Here is a 27,964-nt window from a genome sequence, read left to right as displayed (position 1 = left end):
TTAAAGGCGTTCAGCTCTCCAAATAAGCTAACCAGAACATCTTTCTCACAACACCAAAATCACCTCCTTGGCTTCACCCATTCTGGCCACTAAGAAAATTTACAGAATCACGATGGCTTAGAAACCACAGATATTTATTTCCCACCATGTTGGAGGCTGGGAAATGCAAGACCAAGGAGCCAGCCAACTTGATCTCTGGTGATGTCTTGTTACAGAGGACAGCTTCCGTGTGTCCGTCCACGGCAGAAGACACACATGGCTCCCTCGGCCCCTTCTGTAAGAGCACTGGCCCCATTCATGAGGGCTCCATGTCTGTGACCGAATTACCCCCTCACGGCCCCACCTCTCCACACCATCACATCCAGGTTAGGATTTCAACGAACGCATCTGGGGAATACTCAGACCACAGCACTTCTCTAGGCCAAATGGCAAGCAAGTTGCTCACGACGCGGAAGGAAAGGCAGGGAGTCCTTCCTGTCCTTTCTCCTCTGGGGGAATCCTGGTGTGCAGGTGATTTGGAGACAGTGGGGCACAAGCTGTTCTCCGGGGCTCCGGCTCATCTTGGCAGAGGTGGGATAGCATGGGGGAGGTGATACTCTCACCTCCTTCGCGTCAATTCCCCACAGTTTTATTTAAAACAGCTCAGCTGTCAGCTGGCATTGAAGCCCATCACAGCCAGATTTATACTTCAGCACATGGTCTGACGTGTGTTCTCTCAAGCCACCTGCATGCAGCCCAGCTGTGTGCCAGCTGTGTTCACCGAAAAAGCCCTAACGGACAGCTCCTTCCTCTCCTCTCTCTCCATCTCCTATCTTTCTCCCTCACTCTCTATTTCTCTTTCCTATTCAGAATTGTCACACTTCAGAGGAAAGCAACCATTTGGCAGTGAAAGAATTACACAGTGTGTACCTAAAGAAAGCTGTTTGTGTCTTCAGCTGGTGGGTCTCTGCTTCCAGGGTGTTGTCCCTTGCCTCGTACACACTCTTGACATTCTTGTACATATTGTCAGCAATGCCCAGATCCCCTTCAACTTTATTGTTATAGTGTGCTATCTAAGTCTAGGCTTCTTGGTCAAGGAGTCAAGAGCCTCAATGACAGCAATACCCCTTCTGCCTCCATCACCATTGTTTATGGAAACCCACTGCTTCTCTCCCAGTTACCTTCAAATGTTTCATGTAACGCGTTTATAAGCTTTTCAACAACCTGCGGTACAAATATGACTGACCTTGTTTGGTAGATAAGTAAACTGAGGTTAAGAGGGGTTAAATAATTTGTTTGAAACCAACGACTTAGTAACTGGGTGAGTTTCACTCAAATCCCAGGTCTGTCTATCAGAGAAAACACCACCATGAAGGTAGAAAGAGACTGAGATTTGAAGAGTTAATACACATTGGTCATTTTCAGTGGGCCAGGAACTCTTCCTATCTTGCCTCTCTCAGTCCTCATAAAATCTTATGAAATTGGCATTATTATCCCCATTTTATCAGGTGGAGATATAAACTCAGAGAAATTAAATAACTATCTCAAAAGCACAAAGATAGTAGATGGCAAGGCTAGAATTTATCCTTGGTCTCTCTTTTGGCTACTTATCAACCAACTCCAAATCATGTTTTCAGCTTTTTTTTTCCTTTACAAAAGCCACCTTATGGTGAAACTGGTTTACCAGGTGTGTCCTGAACACAGCTTGTGTTTTCTTACTCGTGACCTTGGTCAGTGTTTTTCTCCATGCTACCATCTTGCCCCTTCCCCCATCTCCTCACATACATCCTGCCCGTCCTGTCCCTTGGCATGAACTCTGCAGCGACAGAGTGGAATGTGCATCGTCAAAAGAGCACAATCTGGTGATGACATGGAGGACGCCACACTCTTCTGGGAAGAAGACAGCACGGCCAAGGTCAGGCCAGGCCGTCCCTCCTTCTCCTGGGACGGGGCTCTCCACCCTTGGATGTGTGCCCCTAATCCTGGGCTCAGAGTAAGCTTCCAACACTTGATGACATGAACAGATGCTTCGAAGGGTATTTACATCTTCTGAATTCCCAGCTTTAGAATGCTGCTTTTGTGTTTTCAAATGCAATTATGAACCCTGAGAGGGCAGGGACCACATTGTAGACTTCTTAACATTCCTTCCCTTCCACTATGTAGCTAACATTTCTCATACACACCAAAGGCCAACTCCGCTCCCAGGCAGAGGAGACACCGCCCACAACACTGAACTATGTTGCCACTCTATCTTGGGCCAGGACCATTTAAGTGGGGAGGTATCTGGAGAGGAATGCTTACATGGTGGGACTCTGTCCCAAACCTAAAGACAGCCCCACAAGCCCCCCAAACTTCTACCAACCCTATGCCTTTCCACATCACAGAATTAGAAGTTTGGAACTGAAAGAGACCTTAGGTGCCATCTGTCCAACTTTCTCAGTTTATAAATGTGGAAACTAACGTCATGGAAGAGAAGTGACTTAAAACCAAAGGTATGCATCTCATTGGCAGACGATCCCAAACTACAACCAGATCATACGACCACTAGTTCAGACCCCAAAATGCTCCATCATGTCTAAATACTTTGACACTAAATATCTAAGATGCTTTAGTCAGAAGAACCTGGAGCCCAGAGAAGCTGGGTGTTGGAGTAGAGGTAGCTTCCCTAGTCTTTATCTTGGAGGGAATTCCTTGGGGAAAAGGACCACAGCTGCATTTTGCTATGCGATGTTATCATGATGAGAATGGTGATGACTTCTGCAGCCGGCACTATGGTGCAGGGAGCTAAGCTGCCCCTTCCAATGCCAGCATCCCACATTGGAGTGGTTGTCCAAGTCCCAGCTGCTCTGTTTCCAATCCAGCTTCCTGATGAGGTGCTGGGAAGTTCAGAAGATGGGCCAAGTATTTGGGTCCCTGCCATCCATGTGGGAGGCCAGGACGGCTCTATCCATTGAATAACACATGTCTAGCTTTGGCCAACCAGTCCATTTTACAGAGGAAAAAACTGAGGCTCAGGGTCCATGTGATTGGCTAGAGTGACAGCTCATTTATGGTAAAGCTGATCTGGAATTCTGGGCTCCTGCTGATGTACTCTAGTACCTTTGCAGCATTTTCCACTGCCTCTCATAACAACTCAGGCTAAAAGTCATTTCCTAACTTTAATATAAGGAAAGACACACACACAAAGAGAACCAGGCACAGCACGACTCAAAGAAACCTGGAATTAAAGCTCACTGCTCGTTCCCTGACAGCTCACCACCTCAGATCGCAAATCCACGGCAGGCAGCAAGATCTCACGGTGCTTTTTCCAAAGAAGCACAGAAAGTACAGTCCAAGCCAGCGATAAGAATTCTCCCAGTAGCCTGGGGTTATTGTAATTAAAGTGCATAATTTATCTCTTTCTACTTGGCACTTTGTTAATTAGGAAAAGAGAACATTAAAAAGGAGACATTTAATAGAACCTGAATAATCTAGCCACTAACTGAATACAAAACAAGTTCCGGGCTTATTCCACTGCAGGAAAAACCAATAAACAAAATGGAAATTTTTGTTAGTAGACAAAAAGAGGACTTTTATTTTACAAAACGTTGTATGTTTGTTTTACTTAAGGCATCAGGGGTTTCCTATAAATCATGAGTTTCTCTGATATATCAACAGGAGGTACTTGGAAATGTCTCCAGACACAGGATCCAAATGAGTGTGCAAGGACACGTACAGCTGTGTGACCTTGAGTAAGTCACTTCACCTTTCTGGGTCTGATGGATTCCAACAAAAATAAGGAATGGGATCAGCCTGCTGAAGTGCAAGGTCCTTTCCAGCACTAAGGTTCTTTGATGCTAGAATTCACACCTGATTTAGAAGGATCTGTCACCACCATCAGGCAAAATCTTCGAAAGAAACTCCGAGATAACGTTACTTACTTGTATAAAAACTGAAACAGTGTAGCATGGAAGTCAGCTGGGTGGGGGACTGCAGCTGTGAGTTCCATGTGATACATCCCCTAGAAGATGTGCATTGCCATCATGTATCAGAATCCATCCTCAATCAAAGGGACCAGGTTGTATATTGGGACCTTTCCCGTAAGAACGCTTAGCAGTGTGGGGGTGGTACTCTCAGGCCCCATTCCGGAAGCTCCAGGCATGAGAAGAGGCTTCCCCTAAGTTTTGTTGGGTTCTTACCCTTTCTCTCTGTATGGCGGAAGAGATGGGGATTCAGCCGCTGGGGGAAGCACTTGGCTCACATTTCTGAGTTGTGAAAAGCTTCGCTAGCAAAGGAACTGGGGCAAGGAGGGAACTCCAGTTCCGTCCCTCATGCCGTCCATCTCCACCTGGACTAGTGCAAGGTGGTGAGCTGGGTAGGATGAGTCCTGTGCATTCCCAGTGTCCCCTCAAGAGCGCCCTCCGGTGGTGGAGAAGGAAGTTTGCTAGCCACCGTGACTTACAGAAAGTCATGTCTCCTGAGCCAGTGGAAACAGGGATGGTATGTGATCCTTCATCTACTGGCTGGGTGGTCTTCCTTGTCAGCTGATTCTGAGAGCGGGCAGATGGGAAAAGTGCTGTTCGCAGGGTCTCCTGAAAACCCCTAACACCCATCACAATCAGACTGACGGGAGAGAAAGGTTTCCCCTTGAAGCAATGTGGAACCAGGTCATCCCCTCGGTGCAATGGTCATGATGACAGGTCAGATCTGGGGCCTGAGTCTCCGTGAAGTCCCCCCAAACCTTTGTGACTTGGCCCAATGCTTGTGCCTCACCTACATCTATTCTTCCATCCCCCCCTGGACCGGTCTCCCTGGATCTTTCTTCTATTTTTTTTCTCGACACCCATGCTTTCTTCTGCCTCAGAGCCTTTGCACCTGCTGGCCCCGATGCTCTGAAATCTCGTCTCTCACTGGCCGTTCCGTTGTCTCTTAAATTCTTTGATATCCAGGTTCAAACTCACTTTCTTAGGTATGTCTTCCTTGTATTCCTGGTAAGGTCAGGTGCCATTCTTGTTTGTTCTCATGTACTCCTCTTGGACAGCCTGGAGTTTGCAACTACATGTTACCCATGTGATGATTTCATGAATGTAATGCCCCAACCAGTTGTAAACTCCTTGATGAAAACATGACCTGTTTTGGTTTCTATTGTATACCAACACCTGGCTCACTCCTGGCACTCTGTAGGAACTTAAACAATGTAAGGGGAATAGAAAGGGGAAACTCTTGGGGTAGTTTAGAAATAACACAAATAAATGGTAACAGCAGCCATCTGAGTTCCGAGCAGCACACGTCCAGCCACAAGCGGAAGCATGCAAAGGGTTTAACAGCTACGAATAACCCTTTCCAGGCTCTTAAGGGAACCAGCCTGCAGAGTTCTCTTGGGAAAATGATGGGTACCTACGAGGCAAATGAAGTCTGTTGGAATTTTCCTTCCTTGTGTATTTTCTTGGGCTGTGAAGCTGCAGCAGCTCGTGCATCCCCAGGGGAAACAGAAGGTGATAGAACAACAGGATGAGACCCGTAGCTTGGGAAATACTGCAAGTGTGGGTGTGCTGTGTGGGGAAGTCACAAAGCCCAGCTATGCGCCCAGGGCCACAGCCTTCTGGATCAGTGTGTCAGTGCTGGTCAGTAGCAGCCTCTGAGGCACAGGGACCCAGGGTCTACAGGGATGCTGGGTGCTTTCCTCTGCTTCTCCATCTGCCCCAGACAACTTGCCTGAACCATCTCCTTCCAACCAGAATTCAGGGGTATTGGCTCGATAGTAGCTGGAGAGGGAACGTCAGGGGAGAGCAGCTCTAAGTACCTGTCACGGGCAGATCTGCCCAGCACACTTCCCATAATTCTCACCTGGCTCTTGCCCGAGAAGGGCGCTGCAGGCACCAACCAATATCCAGAGCCCTTGCCCCCCAGGGCATCTCTGATTCCTTTGTCTTCCTGCACATACACATGCAGGAAGCACTGCCAGCACTGAGCCCTCCAGGGGGCTCCTCCTTAGGAAGAGCATAAACCAGTCAACCAAGCCGAGCTCCTGTCTTTCTCCACAGGAGGCTCCCTTTCTGAAGATAGTGGGACTGCGGGGAGTTCGACCGATGGCCAGAAGCCTGGGTGTCTTGCACCTGCTCCTCTGGGGCCTGATCGTGGAGGGGATACAGAGGCACAGCTGTCAATGCTCTTCACATACATACTGGGAGTGGAAGCAGATGGGAGTGGATTGAAGAGCGAATAGGAGGTTATGACAAATGCAAGCATTGTGAATGTATCACAGTAACTCCGGTTCAAACAAAAGCAGAAATGGGAAGGTAGGTGGAAGGTTGAGAGGTCAAAGGAAGCTTTTCTGTGAATAGGAAATCTAGCCTTGTGTGCTAATGGAAACGACCCAGTACAAAGATGAGATTGACAGGTGGATTCAGTAAGAGAGAGGCGGTAACTAATACAGAAATGACATACACACTCACTCGGCACATAAAGCCATTTCAGTCAACAGTGGACTGCACAGACCACAGGGGTCCCCTAAGATCACCGCAGACTGAAACGTTCCAGGGACTCAGTGACACCGCGGCTGCTGCGGCGTTGTAGCCCAATGCATTGCTCACAGGCTGTGGTGATGCTGGGGTAGACAAGCCGACCACGCTGCCAGTCGGCTACAAGTCCATGCACAGGAGGCACTACTTGATCATGAGAAATGCCACTTACTGGTCTATGTGCGATCCTATCCTTCTTAATCATTGTTTTAGATCAAAATCATTTTACTATGAAACAGTCTGCTGTGTCGCACAGTAGCACCAGCATGCAGTCTTGACTGCACCCAGAGGCCATGGCCACGGCGACTGACTGACCTATGCCATCCAGGTTTGCATGAATGAATGCTACGAGGTTTGCACAATGCAGCAATCGCCTAGCAGAACCATCCCCACTGTGACGTGACACGTAACTCTAGCCTGGCCTCCAGCTGGCTCCCCACAGGAGAGGGCTCAGGCAACATCCTGCCTTTGGGATCCGTGAGCTAGAACAGGGACACTGACATAGCAGAAAGAGGGGAGATGGGGCTCACAATCCAGGGGGGAGGGAGACACAGATGTTTCCAACTCTGTGGATTTTCTGTGTTTCTGTAAGTGGCTTCATATTTGGGGGCCATCCATAGTTCCAATCTCTTTTAAGTATTATGACAAAAAAATTGTTCACTTCAGACCCACTTAAACCCTCTCATCCTTTCTCACTCCTGTGAGACAAAGAATTAGGAAGAAATACTTATCAACACAAAAGATGACTGATCAACAGGAGGAGTGAAACAAAGACATAACTACAGACCTGAGAGAGGATTTATTGAAAAGTGTACCTCAAGAAAAAGTACAAGGAGAGAGTAATATGCAAAGAGTTGTGGGCAAAGAAACTGGTGAGTGTAGAGAAAAATCTAAACAAGCAATTGCAAAATATTTTAAATGCCTAAACACGTGGCTAGTAAAAACAAGGTGGAACAAAAATACTCCAAGGCAATGTGCCAGACAAGAAGGAGCTGGTGAGTGCATTAGAGCCACTCGGGTCTTTTTATGGTTTGGGAGGATAACATGTGGATGTGCTCTAGACTGTTAAGGATGGAAAGCTACAACTGATGGGTAGTAAATAAAAGAACACAAAATTTCATCCCAATAAAGGGACTATTAAAGATAAGAAAATACAGTTAGCCCTACAGAAAATAGCAAACAGAAACAAATATCTTCCACAAAAAAAAAAAAAAAAAAAACCCCACTGGAAAAAGTGAAATAAAGTGGCAAGTGCTGCGGCTCACTAGGCTAATTCTCTGCCTGCGGTGCCAGGACCCCGGGTTCTAGTCCCAGTTGTGGTGCCAGATTCTGTCCTGATTGCTCCTCTTCCAGTCCAGCTCTCTGCTGTAGCCCAGGAAGGCAGTGGAGGATGGCCCAGGTCCCTGGGCCCTGCACCCGCATGGGAGACCAGGAGAAGCACCTGGCTCCTGGCTTCAGATCGGCACAGTGCACTGGCCATAGGGGCCATTTGGGGGGTGAACCAACGGAAAAAGGAAGACCTTTCTCTGTCTCTCTCTCTCTCACTGTCTAACTCTGCCTGTCAAACAACAACAAAAAAAAAGTGAAGTAAAGCACAAAATTGTAGAAATAAAACATGTCAACAACTATAATAATTGTAAATGCAATAAACTTGTTGCTTAAAAGACAGTGCTTTATCTGATTGGATTTTTAGAAGTTGAGCTACGTTGTGTTTCCAGAAAGTACCCAAAATATGTGACACAGAAAGATCAAAAGTAAAAGCATATCACAAATATCCCAGGCAGTAGTACCTGGTGTAGCTATGCTATTACTGGACAGGAAAAGCCTTAAGGAAATAGGCAGAATCATCATTAATGACAAAGATGGCTATTAAATAATGATTAAAAGAATCACCAGGAATATAAAATGATCTTAAATGTGTATGTACCTAGTATTAAAACTGTACAGATATATCAAGAGAAAAATTGAGACAGGTGCAGAAATACAGTGGGAAATTTTAATGCACCTCTCTTTGTAATTGATAGATCAAATGGACAAAAAATTAATAGGGACACAAAAGAGTTGAACAATGATATTAAAAGTCTTGATAAAAAATTTAAACAGACGTGAAGTATAAGAGACTTAGCAATAAATCTGATAAAAGCTATAAAGGACTTTTAAGGAGCAAAGTTTAAAGTGCACGAAGACTTTGAAGATGATCCAAATGAGATGAAACATGGCCATGATTGTATAATTCTACAGAATAAAAACATCAATTCCTCCAAAAATGAATTTATATATTGAATATAAGTTTAATTTTATCTCTCAAAATATTTCTGATTTTTTAAATCCAAAAAAGTTTTTTATGAAATTGAAAAGTTGGTTCTAAAATTTCTATTGAAAAACAAAGGCTCCAGGAAAGAAAGGCAATTTTGAAGAAAAACAAGGTGGACTAGAATTATCTACCAGATGCCACATTACAAAGTGTAGAAATTAAACATTGTGATGCTGAAGTATGAATGGAGAAGTTGGTAGAACTCAGAAACAGATCCAGAAATGTATGGAGATCTGATACATCAGAAAGATGTCATACAAATTAACAGGAGGCAAGGAGAATGATTCAATAAAGGGTGCTGGGGAAACTGGCTATCTGTATGGAAAGAAATATTAAATTTGGTCCTCCATACCTAAAAGTAAAGCCTATGTATATTAAAACTCTAACACAAAGAGGAAAATTTTAAAACATTTAGCATAAACAGTAGGCTACTGCCTAATGACTTTGCAAAAAGGAATTAGTTTAAAAAAACAGAAGGCATAAATCACAAAGGAAATTCTGGTATGTTTAACTACATTAAATTAAAATACCTCTATCTGATAATGACTACCCTAATTCAGGTAATAGGTAAGTCACAACCTGGCAGAAGATACTTGCAACACATAATACTGAGTAAGGATTCATATTTAAACATAGATATTTAATATTTATCAAACACATTTACTAACATATAATCATATGCCAAAAATATATTTATTATATAGGTATAAATAGCAGTAAAAATGAACAATCAAGTAAGTAGTCAGTTCATACAATGAGATAAAATTACACTGAACCTCATTAAAAATGGAGAAGTGCAAATCAAAACAATAACAATGTATCATTTTGTATCCATCAGACTGATGAGAGTTAAAAGTCTGGTAATACCAAGTGTTGGCAAGGATGTAGGGCAAGAATTCTGAATACATTGCCACACACTCTGAGGCGTGTTTTTGTCATACATAGGAGAGCTGAAGATGTGCCTGCACTGTGGCCCAAAATTCTACATCTAAGCACACGCACAAGGAAACATGCAAGATGGATCATTTCAAGACTGTTTGTAATTGCAAAAACTGAAGCAACTTCACAGTCTAACATCAAAATCATTGATGAGTAAACTATAGCATATTCACATGGTAGAACACCAACTATGCAGCAATAAAACTGAATGAACTAGAATTTTGCACTGCAACGTGCATAAAAGCAAAAACAATTAATATGGTGGAAAAAAAAGAAACCTGCTATGCCATCCTATTTATAAGAAATGCTAAAACATTCAGACCAACACCATGCTGTTCACCAATACACACATACATGTTAGTAAAAGGATTAAAGTCTGGAAGGGGAATCCTAAACATGAGATGCAAGCCCCTCTCAGAAAGAAGGTAGGGAATAGTGTTGGGAGGATCACAGGGGTAACCCCCATTCCTGTAAGATCTTAACTTCTGTAGCACCACAGAAAATGGGGCACCTGCTAAGATCTGACAGGGATGGGTGGTGGACACATAGTATATTCCTAGTATTTTTATTTTGCTTAAAATAATTCATAACAAAAAAGTAAATAAAACGGGGCCAGCGCTGTGTCACAACGAATTAAGCCACTGCCTGCAACACTGGCATCTTATATGGATGCTGGTTTGAGTACAGGCTGTTCCACTTCAGATCCAGCTCCCTGCTGATGCACTTGGGAAAGCAGTGGAAGATGGCCCAAGTCCTTGGGCCCCTGCACCCACATGGGAGACCTGGAAGAAGCTCCTGGCTCCTGGTTTTGGCCTGGCCCAGCCCCAGGTGTTGTGGTCATTTGGAAAGTGAACCAGCAGGTGGAAGACCTCTCTCTGTCTTTCCCTCTCTCTCTGTAACGCTTCCTTTCAAATAAATAAATCTCAAGAAAATAAGAAAGCAAAGCCTAAATTTTCTCAGGAGAATGCAAATGTACACTTAAAATAATAAGGAAAATCTACCCTGTAGAAATTTGAAGCTTGAAATGGGGAATGAGTTTGAGCAAACCTCCCAGAGTGCTGAGAAAATGTCAACACGATGAATACCAGGAGAGAAAATGCTAGCTAAGGGTGCGGACGTAGAGGACAGGAGCCACCTAAGGGGCTGTGGTGTTTTGCTGGTATTTATCTCCATGTAAAGAAGTTGGGACAGTTAAGAAATGGTTGATGTTGAAATACATCGTGCAGGAGGTCATGTGTCCGGACTGCATCTGGCTCAGAGCACATTAGGAAGGCCAAGGAAGTTCTACTACAGAGAGGGAGAGGGAGAGGGAGGGAGGGAGGGGAAGAAGGGAGGGAGGGGGAAGGAGGGAGGGGGAGGAAAGGAGGGAGAGAGACTGACTGAACTAACAAGAATTCAACTACTTCAGAACTGCCCCTTTGGAGGCAGGCAGTCGACCTAGCCCTAGGACACCTCTGGTCAGGTCCTACTTTTGGCTGGTGATTCCAGCGTCCTGCCAGCGCAGATCCTGGGAAAGCAGTGGTGATGGCCCAAGTGGCTGTGTCCCTGCCAAACACACACACGGGAGACCTGCCTGGCTTCAGCCCTGGCCTGGCCGAGGCCTGGTCATTGTAGGCAATCTGGGAGTGAACCGGCAGGTGGGTGCTCCGCCTGTCTGTGTGTCTCTGTCTGACTGTCCGTCAAATTAATAAATTAAAACATTTGAAAAGTAACTATCACTTTCAACTGTGATGTAGAAGACAAACATCAGCTATTCAATCGCAGAATATATGTTAGTGGGTTGTCTAGAATATACACAGGACTTTGCTGAATAGCTCTAAGGAACATGTTAATCATCAATGCTTCCAATTTTTAAAGGTTTTCCTTTTGTCAAATTCAATTATCCCTGCAGAAAATCAGTTACTCAACCACGATTCAAACTGACATCCTTAATTTTAATGGGAATCACTAGGAATCTGGCCATACAAAAAATTTCCTTATTTACTACAAAACTGCTATGACAGTCACTGTTCATTAAAACACTCAAAATTCCTTATTCAATAGCTCTGCCCTCTAACTATTCAGGGAAAAAATGATTTTTTCTGAAAAACTGGCTTGTGTCTGTCATTTAGAGGGTTCTTTTAGACCTTGACTTCCTTCTTGTTTTTGCTAATAAGAACACCAGAGTTGAGTGGCTTCCAAGGCTTAAATTACTGTCTCATCTCTAGGTTTTCGAAATTTTATTTATTTGGAAAGCAGAGAGAGAGAGCGCTCAAACTATCATTCGCTGATTCACTCCCCAATTAGAGCTAGGCCAGGCTAAAGACAGGAGCCTAGAACTCCATCCATGTCTCCCACATGGGTGGCCACTGTCTGCTGCCTTCTCAGTGGCATTAGCAAGAAGATGGATCAGAAGCAGAGTACCCAGGACTCAAACTGCCACTCTGATATGGAAATCATATGGTCCTGAGCAGCAGCTAAGTCCACTGTGTCACAGTGCTTGCCCCATCTCCAGTTTGGATACGACTATGTCCTCTTCCTGTATCTGATTTCTGATTATCTTATCATACTTCTTTTTAGTGGAGGGGTGTGTGTGTGTATGTCTGTGTGTGCATAAACCTTCTCAAATCATTTCAGCACAAAGTGAAGTATCCACATTTTAAAAGACAATCTAGGGGCTGGAGCTGTGATGTATCAGGTTAAGCCACCGCCTGCAGTGCTGGCATCCGATGTGGGCACTGGTTCAAGTCCTGACTGCTCCACTTCCGATCCAGCTCTCTGCTATGGCCTGGGAAAGCAGAAGAAGATGTCCAAGTGCTTGGATCCCTGCACCCGTGTGGGAGACCCAGAAGAAGCTCCTGGCTCCTGGCTTCGGATGGGTGCAGCTCTGGCTGCTGCGGCCAATTAGGGAGTGAACCAGCAGAAGGAAGATCGATCTCTCTCTCTCTCTCTCTCTCTCTGCCTCTCCTTCTCTTTCTGTGTAACTCTGACTTCCAAATAAATAAATAAATTTTTAAAAGAAAAAATCAAGGCTGGCGCCGTGGCTTAACAGGCTAATCCTCCGCCTTGCGGAGCCGGGACACCGGGTTCTAGTCCCCTGTTGGGGCGCCGGATTCTATCCCGGCTGCCCCTCTTCCAGGCCAGCTCTCTGCTGTGGCCCGGGAAGGCAGTGGAGGATGGCCCAAGTGCTTGGGCCCTGCACCCGCATGGGAGACCAGGAGAAGCACCTGGCTCCTGGCTTCGGATCAGCGAGATGCGCCGGCTACAGCGGCCATTGGAGGGTGAACCAATGGCAAAAAGGAAGACCTTTCTCTCTGTCTCTCTCTCACTATCCACTCTGCCTGTCAAAAAAAAAAAAAAAAAGAAAAGAAAGAAAGAAAGAAAGAAAAAATCAAGTAGCCGGCGTTGTGGTATAATGGGTCTCTCTCCCTGTAACTCTACCCTTTTTATAAATAAATCATTAAAAAATAAAAATATAATCTAACAGAACCAGTGTTGTGACATAGTAGATAAGCTGCTGCCCACAATACCGGCATCCTACATGGGTACCAGTAGGTGTCCCAGCTGCTCCACTTCTGACCCAGCTCCCTGCTAATGGCCTGGGAAAAGCAGCAGAAGGTGGCCCAAGTGTTTGGGTCCCCATAGACTCGGATGAAGCTCCTGGCTTCAGCCTGGCCCAGCCGTGGCCTTCTCAGCCATCTGCGGGCGTGAACCAGTAGATGGAAGATCTTTCTCTCTCTCTCTCTCTCTCTCTCTGTAACTCTGACTTTCAAAAATAAATAAGTAAACCTTTTTACAAGTAAATAAAATAAAATGCAAACATGTTAACTCGCATGCCCCAAGCGTGCACGGCTCTGCCACTTATCTGTAGGTGGAGCTCAGCAGTGACTAAGCCAAGGGGGGGTCCTATACATGCCCCCCCCAGTGCAGAGAACCACTCTCTTCACCCAGATCAATCTGTCCGTGCTGCCTGCCTGACGCTGGGAAGAAGCCCGATTTAAGTCCTCACTTGCCCCCTCATCAAGCCCAGCACTGGCTCAGAACCCTACAGAGCAGCCACGACAGGAACAAGCCAGCCTCTCGCTGGCTCATAAGATTAACTTGTGCCCAAGGAAACTTCCCAAAGTTAACAGGAACGAGAGTAATCTCTTCTCGGAGCCAGCCAGCTTTAGAGCACAGTGAGCTAAGCCACCACGGCCTGTGACACTGGCATCCTACAATAAAATACCAGTTGGAGTCCTGGCTGCTCCACTTTTGATCCAGCTCCCTGCTAATGCACTTGGGAAAGCAACGGAAGATGGCCCGAGTGCTTGGACTCCTGCACCCACGTGGGAGAACTGGATGAAGCTCCTGGCTCCTGGCTTCAGCCTGGCCCAGCCCTCGCTGTTGCAACCATCTGGGGAGTGACCCAGTGGATGGAAGATCTCTCTCTGTCTCTCCATCTCCCTCTGTAACTCTGACTTTCAAGTAAATAAATACTTTCTTAAAAAAGAGTAATCTATTCTCATTTTTAAATAGGTATGGTGTACTGGTTACACAAAGACAGAGAGAGAGGACAACCCAGGGGTGCAGCCAATGGGGTGGGGACGTGCGGCATGAACCATCAAACCCATTCTCCATCGGAGAGAAAACCATGGCATGCGAAGGCTGAGAGCTCAGTGCCTGCTTAACGAAAGGAATTACCCGGCGGGCTCGCCATGGCTGACTTTCTCCTGGAGCAGTCTCTAAAGCAGGTTGCACACTACACCTTGGCAAAATGGCAGCTCGCTGGGATGTAATGCATAGAGAAAGAGCAGGAGGCGGAAGGGCAGGCCAAGGCTCTGGGGAGTGGGGACAGCTGGAATGCCACCTGCTGAGGTGAGGGCTCCTGCTATGAAGCCAGGAGCAGCAAGGCAAGACAGGTAGGCAGGGGGTGGAATGTGGAAGACTTTGAACCTCAGGCTAAGGAGTGTGGCCTTCATCCTGTGAGCAAGAATGGACAAGGGAGCCAGGATAGGGGAGGTGGTTTCCCGTCTGTGTGCCTATTTCTGAGACCACCATGCCAACACGGCTCTGTGCACCTATTTCTTTCAACCCCTGCACGAGGCCTGTGCAGCAACACTCAGCCCATGAAACCCTCTGCCTGGATTCTCCGGTGCCTCAACCCTTTGGGGACACCCCACACTTTCTTAGCCACACAGAGACACCTCACTGTGAAAATTTACCCACCCACGTCCCATTCCCCAACCCACAAAGGTCAACTGCTGCCTTCCTCTGTGTTTCAGACTTTGTTCCTACTACACATACTCCAATCCAGTGGCGTCCACGCACCAGCTCCCTGGACTTGACCATGAACGCTTGGACGGCAAGGACCGCTTCAGTTCTCTTCAAAAAGCATCTGGCAAACAGGAATACTCGTGCAGTTAACATCTGCTCTTTTGGGTGACTTACCTAATACTGCCTTCCTTTATCCTTTTAAGTGCCAATAATAAATAGTTTATGGGATGCTCTCTTCACTGTCCTTACACACCTGACGCAGTACTGTTCAAACTACAAATTTCAATCCATTAGTGGATTGTGAAAATCACTCTGCAGGCCACAACCACAGTTTTTCCAAATGGAGCCGAATGGCATCAAAATGAAAAGCTCCTCCTTCGGCAAGGTTGACTACCCGGTTGTTAGAGACCCGTGCACACACACACAGCCATTTCTGAAAGTTTATGTGTCCTGGACTGCCGTGCGAATTGCATGCTCTTGCAGTGGGCAGCACTTCCGGAAGTCTGAGAGCTGCTTTCCTCCAATTGTTTCTTTTTAGCTATCAGTTAATTCTCCAGGTTGATGTCCATTTTGCCTGGAGCAGGGGTTAGGTTTTCTAGCTTTGTTTTTTGGTCTTTCTTAATCCACTATTGGTGTGTTGGGGGCTGTCCAGTGCACTGCAGTATGACCATGGCCTCCTGGCTGCCAGTGGCACCTGCCCCCTACCTTCCACCTTCTTTGACTCTTAGAAACAAATTTAGTCCTTGTCAGGACCTGCAGGCTCCACACGACTCGGCTCGTGGTCCCTGGCTAACATGTCCTCATTGCCGGTCACTCTCCTCCTCACTTACTGTGCTCCTGTCACATGAGCCTCCTACTATCCCAAGCCCACTTTCACCCCAGAACCTTTGCCCTTGCTGTCCTGCCACATGGAAGGACTCTGCTCTGGTCTCTCAAAGAGCAAGCAAGCCTATGCCACACAGCAGCTTCCGGCACCCTCTGTGCACTCTTGCCTGTTCTTTTCCTCTTAGCAATCACCATCACACACATGATTTATGGCATATACTATAATATGGACCTGTTATTTACTGAGATGGGGCACCCCACCTTGCTATCAATGTTTACTGCTAAAACCCCAACACCCAGTCACTGCCTGGCATAGAGAATGAGGACACGTTTTTAAAAGGACTTGGTGAATGGGTGCTCCAACCAGGGACATAATCCCTGGAGCCTCAGAAATACTTTTTCTTGAACAACACCAGAACAGTGTTCAGATTAACCCAAAGCAAACAAACAAAAGCAGAAGCTAAAAGGCTGGCAACTTCAGGCTGATGATAGTTCCTCTCATCCCTCACTCTCCTACTTTTCATTGTCTTAATTCTTTCTGCATTTACAGCTCTTTATTTCATTCTGGAAGGAAGTGTATTAGTTTTCTGTATCATTAGAATCCAGCATTGATTACAAATACTCAGATCACTGAAGAAATGCCCATTTTGGCCTTGAGCTCTTCTCTTGGTTGCAAGAAGTAAAATCTAAAAGTAGCTGCCCTCTCCTGTTGGATTGAGACTAGGGAACCTAGTGGAGCTTCTCCCTGGGGCTTTCATTCCCACCACTTCCCGGACTCCGCACAGATTCTGCAGGGTTCTTTCAGCTCAGAAAGTCTGGGAACTCTCGCCATCTGCTGGATGCATTGCAAACTACCATCATGGGCTGGCTGACTCCTGAGTTGCTCTTGCGGGACATTCCCTGGTGCTGGTGAGTCTTGGACTGTTTCCTTGGCCTCTGGAATTCCCTTGCTACTAACCACGTGGTCAAGCCCAGTCATGAGAGAAGTTGTCTACTGGGCCAAATGGAGACAGAGTTGCACTTTCCAACAGGGTAGATGGAGATAGGGCTGTACTTTTAAACAGGGCAGAGCCAGGGCTGGCGCTCAGTGGCAGCAGTGACAGATGCTCTGAGACAGGCCTCTGCTCTTCCCATTGGTGGGAATGAGAGGTGAGATGCCCACCATCAAGTTCCAACATGATGCCCAACAGCTCTCTATAGCAGATGGCAATTTTTCTCTAAAGTATTTATCTCAAAAGGCATATAGAACATTCCCTGTGAGTAAAAGATTATCTACTGTAGCATGGACGAAAGGCTAAATTATCAGGTAAGTCACTTGAGTGTCCACTGTCATCCACGTTGCTGCCTGGCTGTGCACATCCATCTCCCTCCACAGCGAACTAGAGAAGGAATAGTGTTGGCCCACTCTGCTTCCCAGAGATACCTGAAGAGTAAATGTGAACTTGCAGAAAATAATATCGAAGGTCACAATTAAGAGACCCGGCTTTGGGCCGGTGCTGTGGCCTAGTAGGGTAAGCCTCTGCCTGTGTTGCCGGTATCCAATGTGGGGGCCGGTTTGAGTCCCAGCTGTTCTACTTCCTGTCCAGCTCCCTGCTGATGGCCTGGGAGGGCAGTAGAACATGGCCCAAGCGCTTGGGTCCCTGCACCCATGTGGGAGATGTAAAAGAAGCTCCTGGCTCTAGATAGACCTAGCATTGGCTGTTGTGGTCACTTGGGGAGTGAACTAGCGATGGAATACCTCTCTCTCTGTCTCTCCCTCTCTCTGTCTGTAACTCTGCCTCTCAAATAAATAAAATACATCTTTTAAAACACGATAGAAACCCAGCTTTGTAATAGTGAAATATCCTAAATATCCATCAATAAGGGACTAAGTAAATGTAGCAGAGCTTCACAATGGAACACACAGTCATTATTAAAGTTAATGATGCATTTATATTTAAAAATGTATATCATATTTTGTTGGACAGAAAAACTATGCAGTGTGATCTAATCATCGGATTAAAAAACAATCCTAGGAGATACTATCTACCAAAATGTTAATAGTAGTTATGTCTAGATGTTGAGATTAACAATAATTTTAATTTTTTAAACTTATTTATTTGAGAGGCAGAGCTACAGACAGAGAGAGGGAGAGGGAGAGAGAGCGGTCTCCCACCTGCTAGTTCACTCCCCAGATGGCCACAATGGCTGGAGCTAGGCCGATCCAAAGCCAGGAGCCAGGAGCTTCTTCTGGGTCTTCCTCATGGGTTCAGGGGCCCAAGCACTTGGGACATCTTCTGCTGCTTTCCCAGGCTATTAGCAGAGAGCTAGATGGGAAGAGGAGCAGCCGGGACTCAAACCGGCATCCTTAGGGCATGTGGGTGCCGCAGGCAGAGGCTTAACCTCCTATGCCATAGCACCGGCCCCATCATTTTAATTTTTTAAAATAGTTTTTACATTGCCTGAATTTTTTTCTAATAAGCATTATAAAGCACAATCACCTTTTCCTATTTAGAGGTAACCAAAATGCTCCTTCTGCTTTAGGGTTATTGCAATGGTTTTCCTCATTTCCTGCTCTTGTCCTCGACTCTATTCTACTATGAATGATTTTATTAAATCTAAGTAAGGTTGTTCGCTCCTCTGGCCAGGTGCCCTGGACCTCCTAGTCTCTGCATCTGTCTGCAAGAAAGCCAAGTTCAGTGGCTCCTAGCGGCCCCCAAGGTCCTACTCCTGCTCTCCAACAGTGCCTTCCCCCTCTGGTCTCACCGTCCCCTTCCATGGAGCTCCTTCTCCTGCCACACTGGCTTTCTTGCTCATCCTTAAACTCCCCAGGGGAAAGAATACTTTAGAAAAAAGGAGTCCCACTCATTTAAGGAACCGAGAATGGAAAAAGTAATCAAACTGGGTTCTTATCCAGTGACCTTGAAAAGGCCACTGAGTGAACCTGGGCCTCGGTCTCCTTGTGCCCGCAAGGGGGAGGCAGGTCTTTTCCAGCTCCAGGAGTTGCTGAAGTCTTTATGAGCTTGTTTATGAGGTCTCAGAACACTGGTGTTGAAGCCAATATGCTAAACACACAGAGAAGGATGCGATGTCTGTACCCTAAATTTATGAGTAAATGGCCAAAAACGAATCCATAACCACATAACAGAATCTACATTCTCTTGTTCTGTGAAATGACACCGTTCCTCCTTTGGAGGATTCCTTCCCTCTGCTCCTCAGACCCCATCTCTGCCCTGTGCCATGCCCCCTGACCAGCACCACCAGGAGAGAGAAGGAGGGGGAAGGAGTCAGAGGATTCCCCCAACTTCTCCCCCTGTGCTTGTGACGTGCCAAGTCTCAGAGCCACAGCTCTCATGCCCAGTGGCCCTCCTGGTCTGTCCAGAGGCTGGTAATTGTTCCTTCTTGTATTCCTTGCATCTACCCAAACTTTTGCAAAGAGCGCCTGCACTGAGCTCTTTTCAAATCACCCAATGGTGTGTGCTGGTTTCCTGCTAGGAGCCTGGTCACACCTACAATCACAGGACAGTCCCCTTTGCTCCAGCAGTTGGTTCATGGTTGCATCTATTTGAACCTATTTGCCTTTGTATTCTGTATTCGGTGCTTAACCACAGGAGCGCCACATGACTCAACCAGCGTGCACTGCATCTGTCCTGTACGTCCGTCACTGTGCTAAGCTGACTTCATATACATCCTCTCTTTGTGCTAAACCACAAACTGTGGCCCTGTCCTCTCCTCTGAGGACTTAAGTGATTCAGGAATTCGGATGCCAGGATAACAATCCCCATGGAGGATGCTGTAAAAGCATAAAGTGTTCTAAGGGAAAGAACTGAAGAGATATGAAATGGTGCATATAAGGGGAAGAAAGCAAAATGGATAATAAGCAAAAATGACAATAGTAAGACATGTGTGTGTGCGCGTGCACACATGCACTCACACATGCCAGCCTGTGTGCATCATCTCCATGTCTTAATGTTTATAATCCACTGAGTAGAATAAATAGTACACAGCTGTGTGTCCTGTGGCCACTACGTATCAACCAAGTCCCTGAGGAGACGCTATGGTTCAAACTAGAACAGCGTTGTGGGTTCTTTTGTATTGGAAAATTCTGCGTTCTTATCCTGTACTCCTCTAGCTTTTCTTCTCTGTCTCGAAAGAGGGGGTGAAACTTGGTGCTGATTATAAGTAAATGTATGGTAATGTAAGATGTACAAAGGCCTCCGAAGAGCAATTAATAGGTAGCAGGTATTTAAACAGCAAAGTGAATCATTCCCTTTAGAGCCAATAACGTGGTGCAAATGAGCGTTACTCAGATTTACGTGCACGGAGGCATTAGCAAATCAATAGAGTGATTACAGTGGAGGGCACCCTGAGTGTAAAGTCCCAGCCCCAGTTATGTTTATGCGCACTTGCACACTTAAAATGCAGCTTTGTTTTGGCTGGGATTGAAGCAAATGATTTGTTTGGCCTCCTGTTCCCCTTTCTGTCTTATGTTCTAAAGATTTACGCATCCAAGAAGCTCACCTATTTATAGGCCTAACCCACGCTCCTGGCTCCTGAAGCAATGCTCAACACAGCATCTCTCTCTCTGCGCAGTTCTCTCTGTCTGTCTCTCAGTACAAACTCGCTCCTGTGTGATCAAGTGGCAGCTTTCTAAGACTATTCACATGGCATGGGCATTTAGTCTAGCCATTGAGATGCCCACGTCCCACATCGGAGCGCCTATCTGGGCTCCAGGCTCCTGGCTCCACCTTGCTGCTCACAGGATCCTGGGAGGCAGTGGTGATGGCTCAAGCACGTGGGTCCTTGCCATCCTTAGGGGCATCCGTACTGTGCTCCCAGCTCCAAGCTTCAGCCCACGTCAGTCTTGGTTTTTTGGAGACATTTAAGGTGCAAATGCTCTCTCTCTTAGTTTCTCTCTCTCTCACCTCATCTCTGTCTTCAATAAATAATAAAAAATTAAAAACCTAAATTTGTGAGAAAATTAAATCACAGAGCTCTCCATCAAGGGAACAATCTCATTCATCTGTGCTAATGCATACCCTTCAAGCTTGACAAAATGGCTACCAAACTTCCCGGAGAATCTTAAGGAGACGAAAAATCTCCAGCTCTATAGCACCGAGGTCAGCAAACGACGTTTACAAGCCTGAATCAGGCTGCCTTTGAACCTGAGCTAGTGGTCGTCTTCACCTGGGAACCAATGTTTCCAGAGAATAATTTTTGTGTGACATGAAAATTATAAGAAATACAAATTTCAGTGTTATGGTCTTATTGGAATAGAGTCATGCATACTAATTTATTGTCTATGGCTTCTACAACTGCAGGGCTGGCCTGAAAATCCAAAAATATTTATTATCTTGCTCTTTCAAAAAAAATCTGCTGATCCTTATCTAAATAAATGGCTCACTTTGAGGAGATTCAAAAACAAGCAACCAACCAACCAACCAAGAATGGAGGTCCAATACTATAACTCTGTAATTTTCTTTTTCTTTTCCTTTTTCCTTTTTGTTTGAATCTAGGATGGGCTTACATGGTGAGAGATAGGTAATTTTGTTGTCCAAGTTCATTGTGACTTGCAGTTTCAATTCTCTGCTGTTCTTTTTGCTGCAGTCTTTTAAGATTAACCAACCAACTGAAGACAAAGAGCTCAGAAAACACCACCCAAAGTAAGCCACCGTCCTGTGCTAATGATTTCAAGTTGAGTGCATTTAGCGAACAGCATTATCTGTCTAAAGACAGGGCCTCCTAGAGGTACCCATCATCATGAAATCTCATCAGTTAGGGCAGATAAACCTCCTATCACAGGAGCTGGGGACTGAAGGGCTGAGGACACCGGCCCAGACAATCTCTTCCCAGGCCAGCACCTATTCTTCTTCGAGAGCCCATTATTCTTTCCAACAATCATTTACTCTCCTCTAACTGGCCTACAGCCCACCTTCCCTGTCCCCTAGGAAGAGGGCTTATGAGCTTCTAGATCTTTCTGGGTTTTGAGTTCTTTCCAGGGACACAATACATTTGCGCACGTTCTCTCCTGTGAATCCACCTCTCGCAGACTGCATTATGGAGCCTCAGAGGGTAGAGGGGAAGTGGTGCCTACCCTACTCAACCAAGACTCAGCCCAGCCATTCTCGGACCTAAGGCATCTGGCTTCTGACAGCCCTTCTCTTCTCAGTCAGGGACATTTTTGCTCTTGGACTTTTCTTCCTGATTTCTGCTGTGTTACATCTTCATGACCCAAGAACAGAGCTCAGGGCATAGAGGCATCTAGAGACACGGGTGGCTTCGCACGGCAGCTACACCATCCTTCCGTCACCATGCACAATGGACATCCTAGTTACTATTTCCAGCATCGTGAAGAGCTCACAGACACTGGCTCTCACAGGAATCCACTGCTATGAGCCCGGTGGACTTGGCTCAGCTCAGCGGAAGAGGAAATTTCTGAAACCATGGAAGAAAAGAGGACTATGGGAAGAAGAGTACGGTGAAAACCAAAGCAAAGCAAAACTATTTCTCCTGCTTCCCTCTGCAGTCCCAGAGGGTCTAAGGCCATAATTAGGATGACAAGGAGCAGAGGGGAAAATGTCCCTCCTCTTGTCACCCCCTCAGCAGCAAATTCTACTCTTTCTGTCACTAGAATCTCTCAAAAGCCCCTCTGCTGCCCCAACTTCCTTGAATTTAAAGTCACGGGGTTTCTTCTCATCCTTCTTTCCACTTTCCATCCCCCTCTTATTCTATTTATTGGCTGTGCCCTCCTTTATGTCACATTCCAATTCTCGGGGTTCAAATTTGCCTTTGCACCTTGCCACCAGGGCACCACTCGTGGCCTGCGTGGACTCCCAGGCCACCATCCCTCTCAGCTCCTCTTTGAACACCGCCATGGTAGCAGCAGAGGGTTATCCAACCTCCGAAGCAGTCCTGGGCTCTGGGCGCCTTAGCCACCTGTACTCAGGCATGGGCTCAATGCAGATTTACTAAGCACTGCCTTTGCACACAGTGTTAGAAACACAGCATTGAATTAAGTCATTCTGGCTCCATAGGGAGCTCATCAGAGAGGGCAGACACAGACAATCAAATATATGAAATAGTTCTGGGCAGTAAAAGCGCTGTGCAGAAAATGTAGCGGGGTCACGGGGCTGGGTAACAGAAGCTTTCAGAAGAAGTGACATCTGAGCTATGGGATGGAAGAAGAAAGACGGGGGTGCATTGGGGGGTGGGGAGGGGGGACAGTCCTGGTTAGGAAAGATCTGGGAGAAGAAAGCCCCTAGAAAGGCAAACAGCATGCCCAAAAGCCCCGAGGCAGGAGAGTGCAAAATGGATTTTGCTGGGAACAGAAAGAACCCTGTCTGCGGGGAGTGCCCTGGGGATAGCAAGTTCACTCCAGTGCAGAGCTGACTCACTCTGTCTGCCTGTACTGCCGTGCAGAGGGAATACAGAGAGCCAGTGCTGCAGGGTGCTAGGACAAAGACCCATGCCCTGGGACGGTTCTATAATCCAAGAGCTGGTCGCACTCGAGAGTTGGAAGTTACTGTTCATTGCATTTCCTTTGCCTTTGGGAACAAGAGAGACGATGGGACTTTTGGACTTCTGCTGTTGCTGCTACGTACTGTTCATTTCTTTTGTTACCTGACTCTACCCTTGATAAGTGGGATTGCAGGGAGGCACTGACTGCCAGATGGGGTGAGCGCATGGCCCACACTGGCCCGAGCTGTGCACACCAGTGGCTCAGTGACAAGATCAAAGGCAAGTTACGTTGTTGCTGGTGCAGGGGGCAAAAATATGGCAAGATCAGGGTGAGAAGCGATAGATTGTGATTTTGGTCTTTTTGATACTTCCTCCTAGAAACAAAGTGTGCATTAATTTGTGTGGAGAGTGGTTCATGCAAGATACAAGTTAATCCAGGTTAGCATCCTTAGTGTTCAAGGTCACCAAAATGATTCTACTTCTCATCAGAACACCCGGGCACTGCAGTCCTGATACCTCCTTCCTTTCCACCTGTGATGTGTGGAGCTGAGATGTGTGTGCTGTGTGTTCAACACATCTCAGTGCTCCCAGGAAACCCCTGGAATCATCCTCCCTCCTCCCGGGGGCTGAGTACCTGTAACCTGGCTTTCCTTAGTCACCTTCAGAAGAGCAAGGAAAACCTTCCAATAACTCATTAAGGTGCTAATAGCTGCTCTGACACTAATAAGCCCAATAGGAAGTAAATACCCCCCTGGTTAGTGGGTGGGGCTTCTGTGTTCTCTCTTTTTATGTGACAGAGTTTAGGCCTAAAACATGCCATAGAGAAGCCCAGAGTGTGTCTGGTGAGATCCAGGGGCTCTCGTTGGGGACCCTGGGCCTCACAGGTTTCCCTGAGCTTTCTGTTGAGAAGTTGGTTGCCAAGAAAGCAAAGTGGCATCAAATCAAGCCAACATTCACATAGATGGGGAGGAGGGCAAGGAATGAGAAACAGGAAAGCCCGGCAGGAAGAAATACTGGTGTCACCCATGCATATTCCATTGATGTGTGCAATTATTGTTAATCAAACATTTTTAATGTTTAAATCATAAGTAAATTAATAAATATTTGGCTGGTTTGACTTGGGTCCGACCAATGAGGAGAGCTGCTGGCCATAAACCACCACGGCTATTCCACGGGCTGACTTTCAGTCCTCATAATATCTCTGAATCACGATACAGTGTATACAATATACCCCGTGAGTGTAAAAGGCAAAGAGAAAAGAAAAGATAAAAACAACTCTTAGAGGTTTTGCTGTCAAGGCCCCTTTGGTGCTCAGATTCTGCATGGACTGGTCCCTGCACTTGATTTCACTGCTGACCTTAAAGGTTCCCATGCTGCACTGCGGCAGCAGAATGCTGACCTCTGAACTTGAGTCTCACGCAGGGAAGTAGCTTTGTAGTTCGCCAAACCCAAGCTCAAATCCCGCGTTTCCAGTGATCATTCCTGGCGAACTGTGTAACCTCTCAAAGACTCAATGTTTTTAATTGGTGAGAAAGGATACCAGTCCTCCGTCACACAGGTTTTGTGAGAATTAAATGGCTTTCCAGGTGTGCTGCCCACTACATGATAGGCATTCCCAGCGGCAACTCTGACATTTGGAATTTATTATAATTTGAGTAAGTGCTATGTGGGAATTGGGTAATTTTACATGTAGGAAAAATGAGTTTCAAAAGCAAAAGTAACAGTTTCAAAACTGTGAATGTGCCAGAAAAAAAAGTGTTTGCTAACACTATGAGTGATTATGATCAAAACTGTAATTTAAATACCCAATCACAACACATTCTTATGTATTCATGACACAGACCATATAATAAATGTTATTCCTGTTATTCTGATTTGAGTGACTGTCTATACCTAAAAGTCACAAAACTATTTTAAGATCATTTTATAACTGAGTTTTCACAGAATTATCATAGTTTTGTCCATCGGCCTTGCGCCGGCGCACCGGGTTCTAGTCCCGGTTGGGGCACCGATCCTGTCCCGGTTGCCCCTCTTCCAGGCCAGCTCTCTGCTGTGGCCAGGGAGTGCAGTGGAGGATGGCCCAAGTCCTTGGGCCCTGCACCCCATGGGAGACCAGGAGAAGCACCTGGCTCCTGCCATCGGATCAGCGCGGTGCGCCGGCCGCAGCGCGCCTACCGCGGCGGCCATTGGAGGGTGAACCAACGGCAAAAGGAAGACCTTTCTCTCTGTCTCTCTCTCACTGTCCACTCTGCCTGTCAAAAATTAAAAAAAAAAAAAAAATTTTACTGCACACGTGAGACCCATTACAAATTTTCTTATACTTTTAAAATACCTTACCCCCACTTAATCCGCAAAACCAGGAGCCAGCAATGGGGAAGTCAGGATGAGAACCCGCAAGGCCAGACCAGCATTTCTGGACGAGAGATGCCCCAACCCATCTGTCCTGGTGCTGCCACAGCTCCAGGCTCCCAGCACATCCAAGGACAGCACGGGAGGCTTCGCCTCACCCTTCCTCTCCTGTCTTGACTCCGTGGAGGGAGGGGACCGAGGGAGAGCCCGAAGGAGGGCAGCAGGGAGCAGCTTGCAAAGCACGAGCAGAGGCGCTCAGTGTGAGTGGAGGGCGGAGTGGGCACACAACAGAGGGCAAACTGCTTCCAAGTCTGCTCCCAGTCTTCTTACCCCAATTTTGGGCTGTCCATCACAACACTGAATTAAAGAAGCCAGCCTCGATCTTATCCAGGAATAGAAGAAGGCCTGCCTTTGCAATAGAACTGTTAACATCTCTTCTTAAAAGCAGGTGCCCCGGCGGGCGCCATGGCTCACTAGGCTAATCCTCCGCCTGTGGTGCCAGCACCCTGGGTTCTAGTCCCAGTTGGGGCGCCAGATTCTGTCCTGGTTGCTCCCCTTCCAGGCCAGCTCTCTGCTGTGGCCCGGGAAGGCAGTGGAGGATGGCCCAAGTGCTTGGGCCCTGCACCCTCAGGGGAGACCAGGAGAAACACCTGGCTCCTGGCTTCAGATCGGCCACAACGCACCAGCTGTAGCAGCCATTTGGGGAGTGAACCAATGGAAAAAAGAAGACCTTTCTCTCTGTCTCTCTTTCTCTCACTGTCTACTCTGCCTGGCAAATAAAATAAAATAAAAGCAGATGCTTCATTCCTCGACTTGTGTTTGGGTAGTTTTAGCTTATGAACACCAAAGAAGAGTGAAACAATTTCTGGGTGATGGAAGTTATGGCGTGTGGTGGGGGGATGGGCGGTGGGTGTGGATGTGGGTGTGTTTTGAAGGTGTGGCCTGACGTTCAAGGTGAAAGTACAGGTTGGTTTCAGAAAAGCCAAAATCCTGAGGATTTGGGGAAGTTGGAGAATCTACCGCTAGAACGAGTAGTGGCCCTGGAAGTTGGCTGTTTGGGGATTCTTTGAGGACAGAGGAGGAGCTAATTCAGCCCAACTAAGCAGGAAAAACCAGGCTTTGTGCCGGCCTATTCAAGGCCAACCACCAGGCAGAGCAGGGCTCCCCTCCTGGGTGAAGAGGACTCGGAGGAGGGGGCAGGGCTCTGCTGGAGGGATTTTAGTGGTAATTCTGCAAAGATGAGTCTTTAACGAAAAAGCTCCAACATTTCGGTTCTAAGAGCGCCCCACTCAACAGGGCTCTACGTTTATGGAAATACCACCCCCATCTCCCCCACCCCCTAATTTCCAAAACACGAAGATTTCTAAGCTAGGCTGGGCTTGGCCAAGTGGTCTAAGCCCTTTGTAATTTAAGTATGTTTCTTGACCTCATCTGGGAACTTGTTAAGTTCTTGTCCTAGACCAGAAACAGAATCTGATGTTCAGCAAAATCCCCAGGTGATTTGATAAACACTGACCCCAGCTTCCCCACTCGGGGCCCCAAGGGGCATCGTGAGAACTTAGACCATTGCTATACCCCAGTGATGACAAGTCACTTCGTGACCATCAATAAGAGGGGTAGATATTACTTAAATGACTTTGATCTGCAGGTGAACATTAACCCAGAAGAGTTTGGGAGCTCTGGGTTTTTGTTCTGTGGATCCAAGATCAGCTCATTTTGTCAAAAAATAGAGAGAGGGAAATGCCATTGTTTTGCTCTGGGGTCCGTTGCGTGATCACGAAAGAAAACTGACCTCAAACTCCCCAAAGAGGATACAAAAATAAATCTTCCCTCGACCTTTGGACATAGAAACAGCTACAGTCCCTGCAGGAAGCCTGTAAGTTTCAGAGAGCTGGGGAAAGAGCAGGAGAAAGCCCGAGGCTAGCCCCTTTCCTATAGGGTACGAAGATAGCCCAGTCAGGTGAGTCGTCAGGAGACAAGCCCTGCAGTGCCTTCCTTCTGCAGGCCAAGTACTCACCGGGGGTTCGGACAGTGTCACTGGGCCGGCTTCGGGGGCTGGGGCCATGGGGATTCACAGCCCGCACGGCAAACTGGTAGTTGGTATCTGGATCGAGGCCCTTGATGACCATGGAGTCCATCTGGATCCGCTCTTGGATTAAGGTCCAACTCTTGTCGATATCTGGCCTGTATCAAAGAATAAAAACAAAAAGCAGTAGTTGAGAAATACCAAAGGAAGGGCAGCTAGCTGGCTGTCTAAACTCACAGCATTTGCACTCTGGAAGCAATGCTCATAAAAATGAGTTAACATTTCCCATCCGAAAGTGATCCTGACTTTAAATCTTGGGTCATCATTTGTACATCCCTGCCAATAAAAGCAACTAGATCA

General features: G+C 46.6%; 1 protein-coding gene across 2 annotated transcripts in view; it reads right to left on the bottom strand.

The window, feature by feature from the left end:
• EGFLAM (EGF like, fibronectin type III and laminin G domains) overlaps positions 1–27,964 on the bottom strand; it is a 179,527-nt gene that overhangs the window by 53,397 nt on the left and 98,166 nt on the right. For both annotated transcript variants that reach the window (XM_062212122.1, XM_062212121.1), the window contains exon 7: positions 27,596–27,762. In XM_062212122.1, the coding sequence (XP_062068106.1) occupies positions 27,596–27,762 (167 nt within the window). The remainder of the gene's footprint in view (positions 1–27,595; positions 27,763–27,964) is intronic.

Source organism: Lepus europaeus, chromosome 15, assembly GCF_033115175.1.
Source record: "Lepus europaeus isolate LE1 chromosome 15, mLepTim1.pri, whole genome shotgun sequence".
Lineage (NCBI taxonomy): Eukaryota > Metazoa > Chordata > Mammalia > Lagomorpha > Leporidae > Lepus > Lepus europaeus.
The sequence above is the reverse complement of the archived record's forward strand: the minus strand, read 5'-3'. Positions and strand labels throughout refer to the sequence as shown.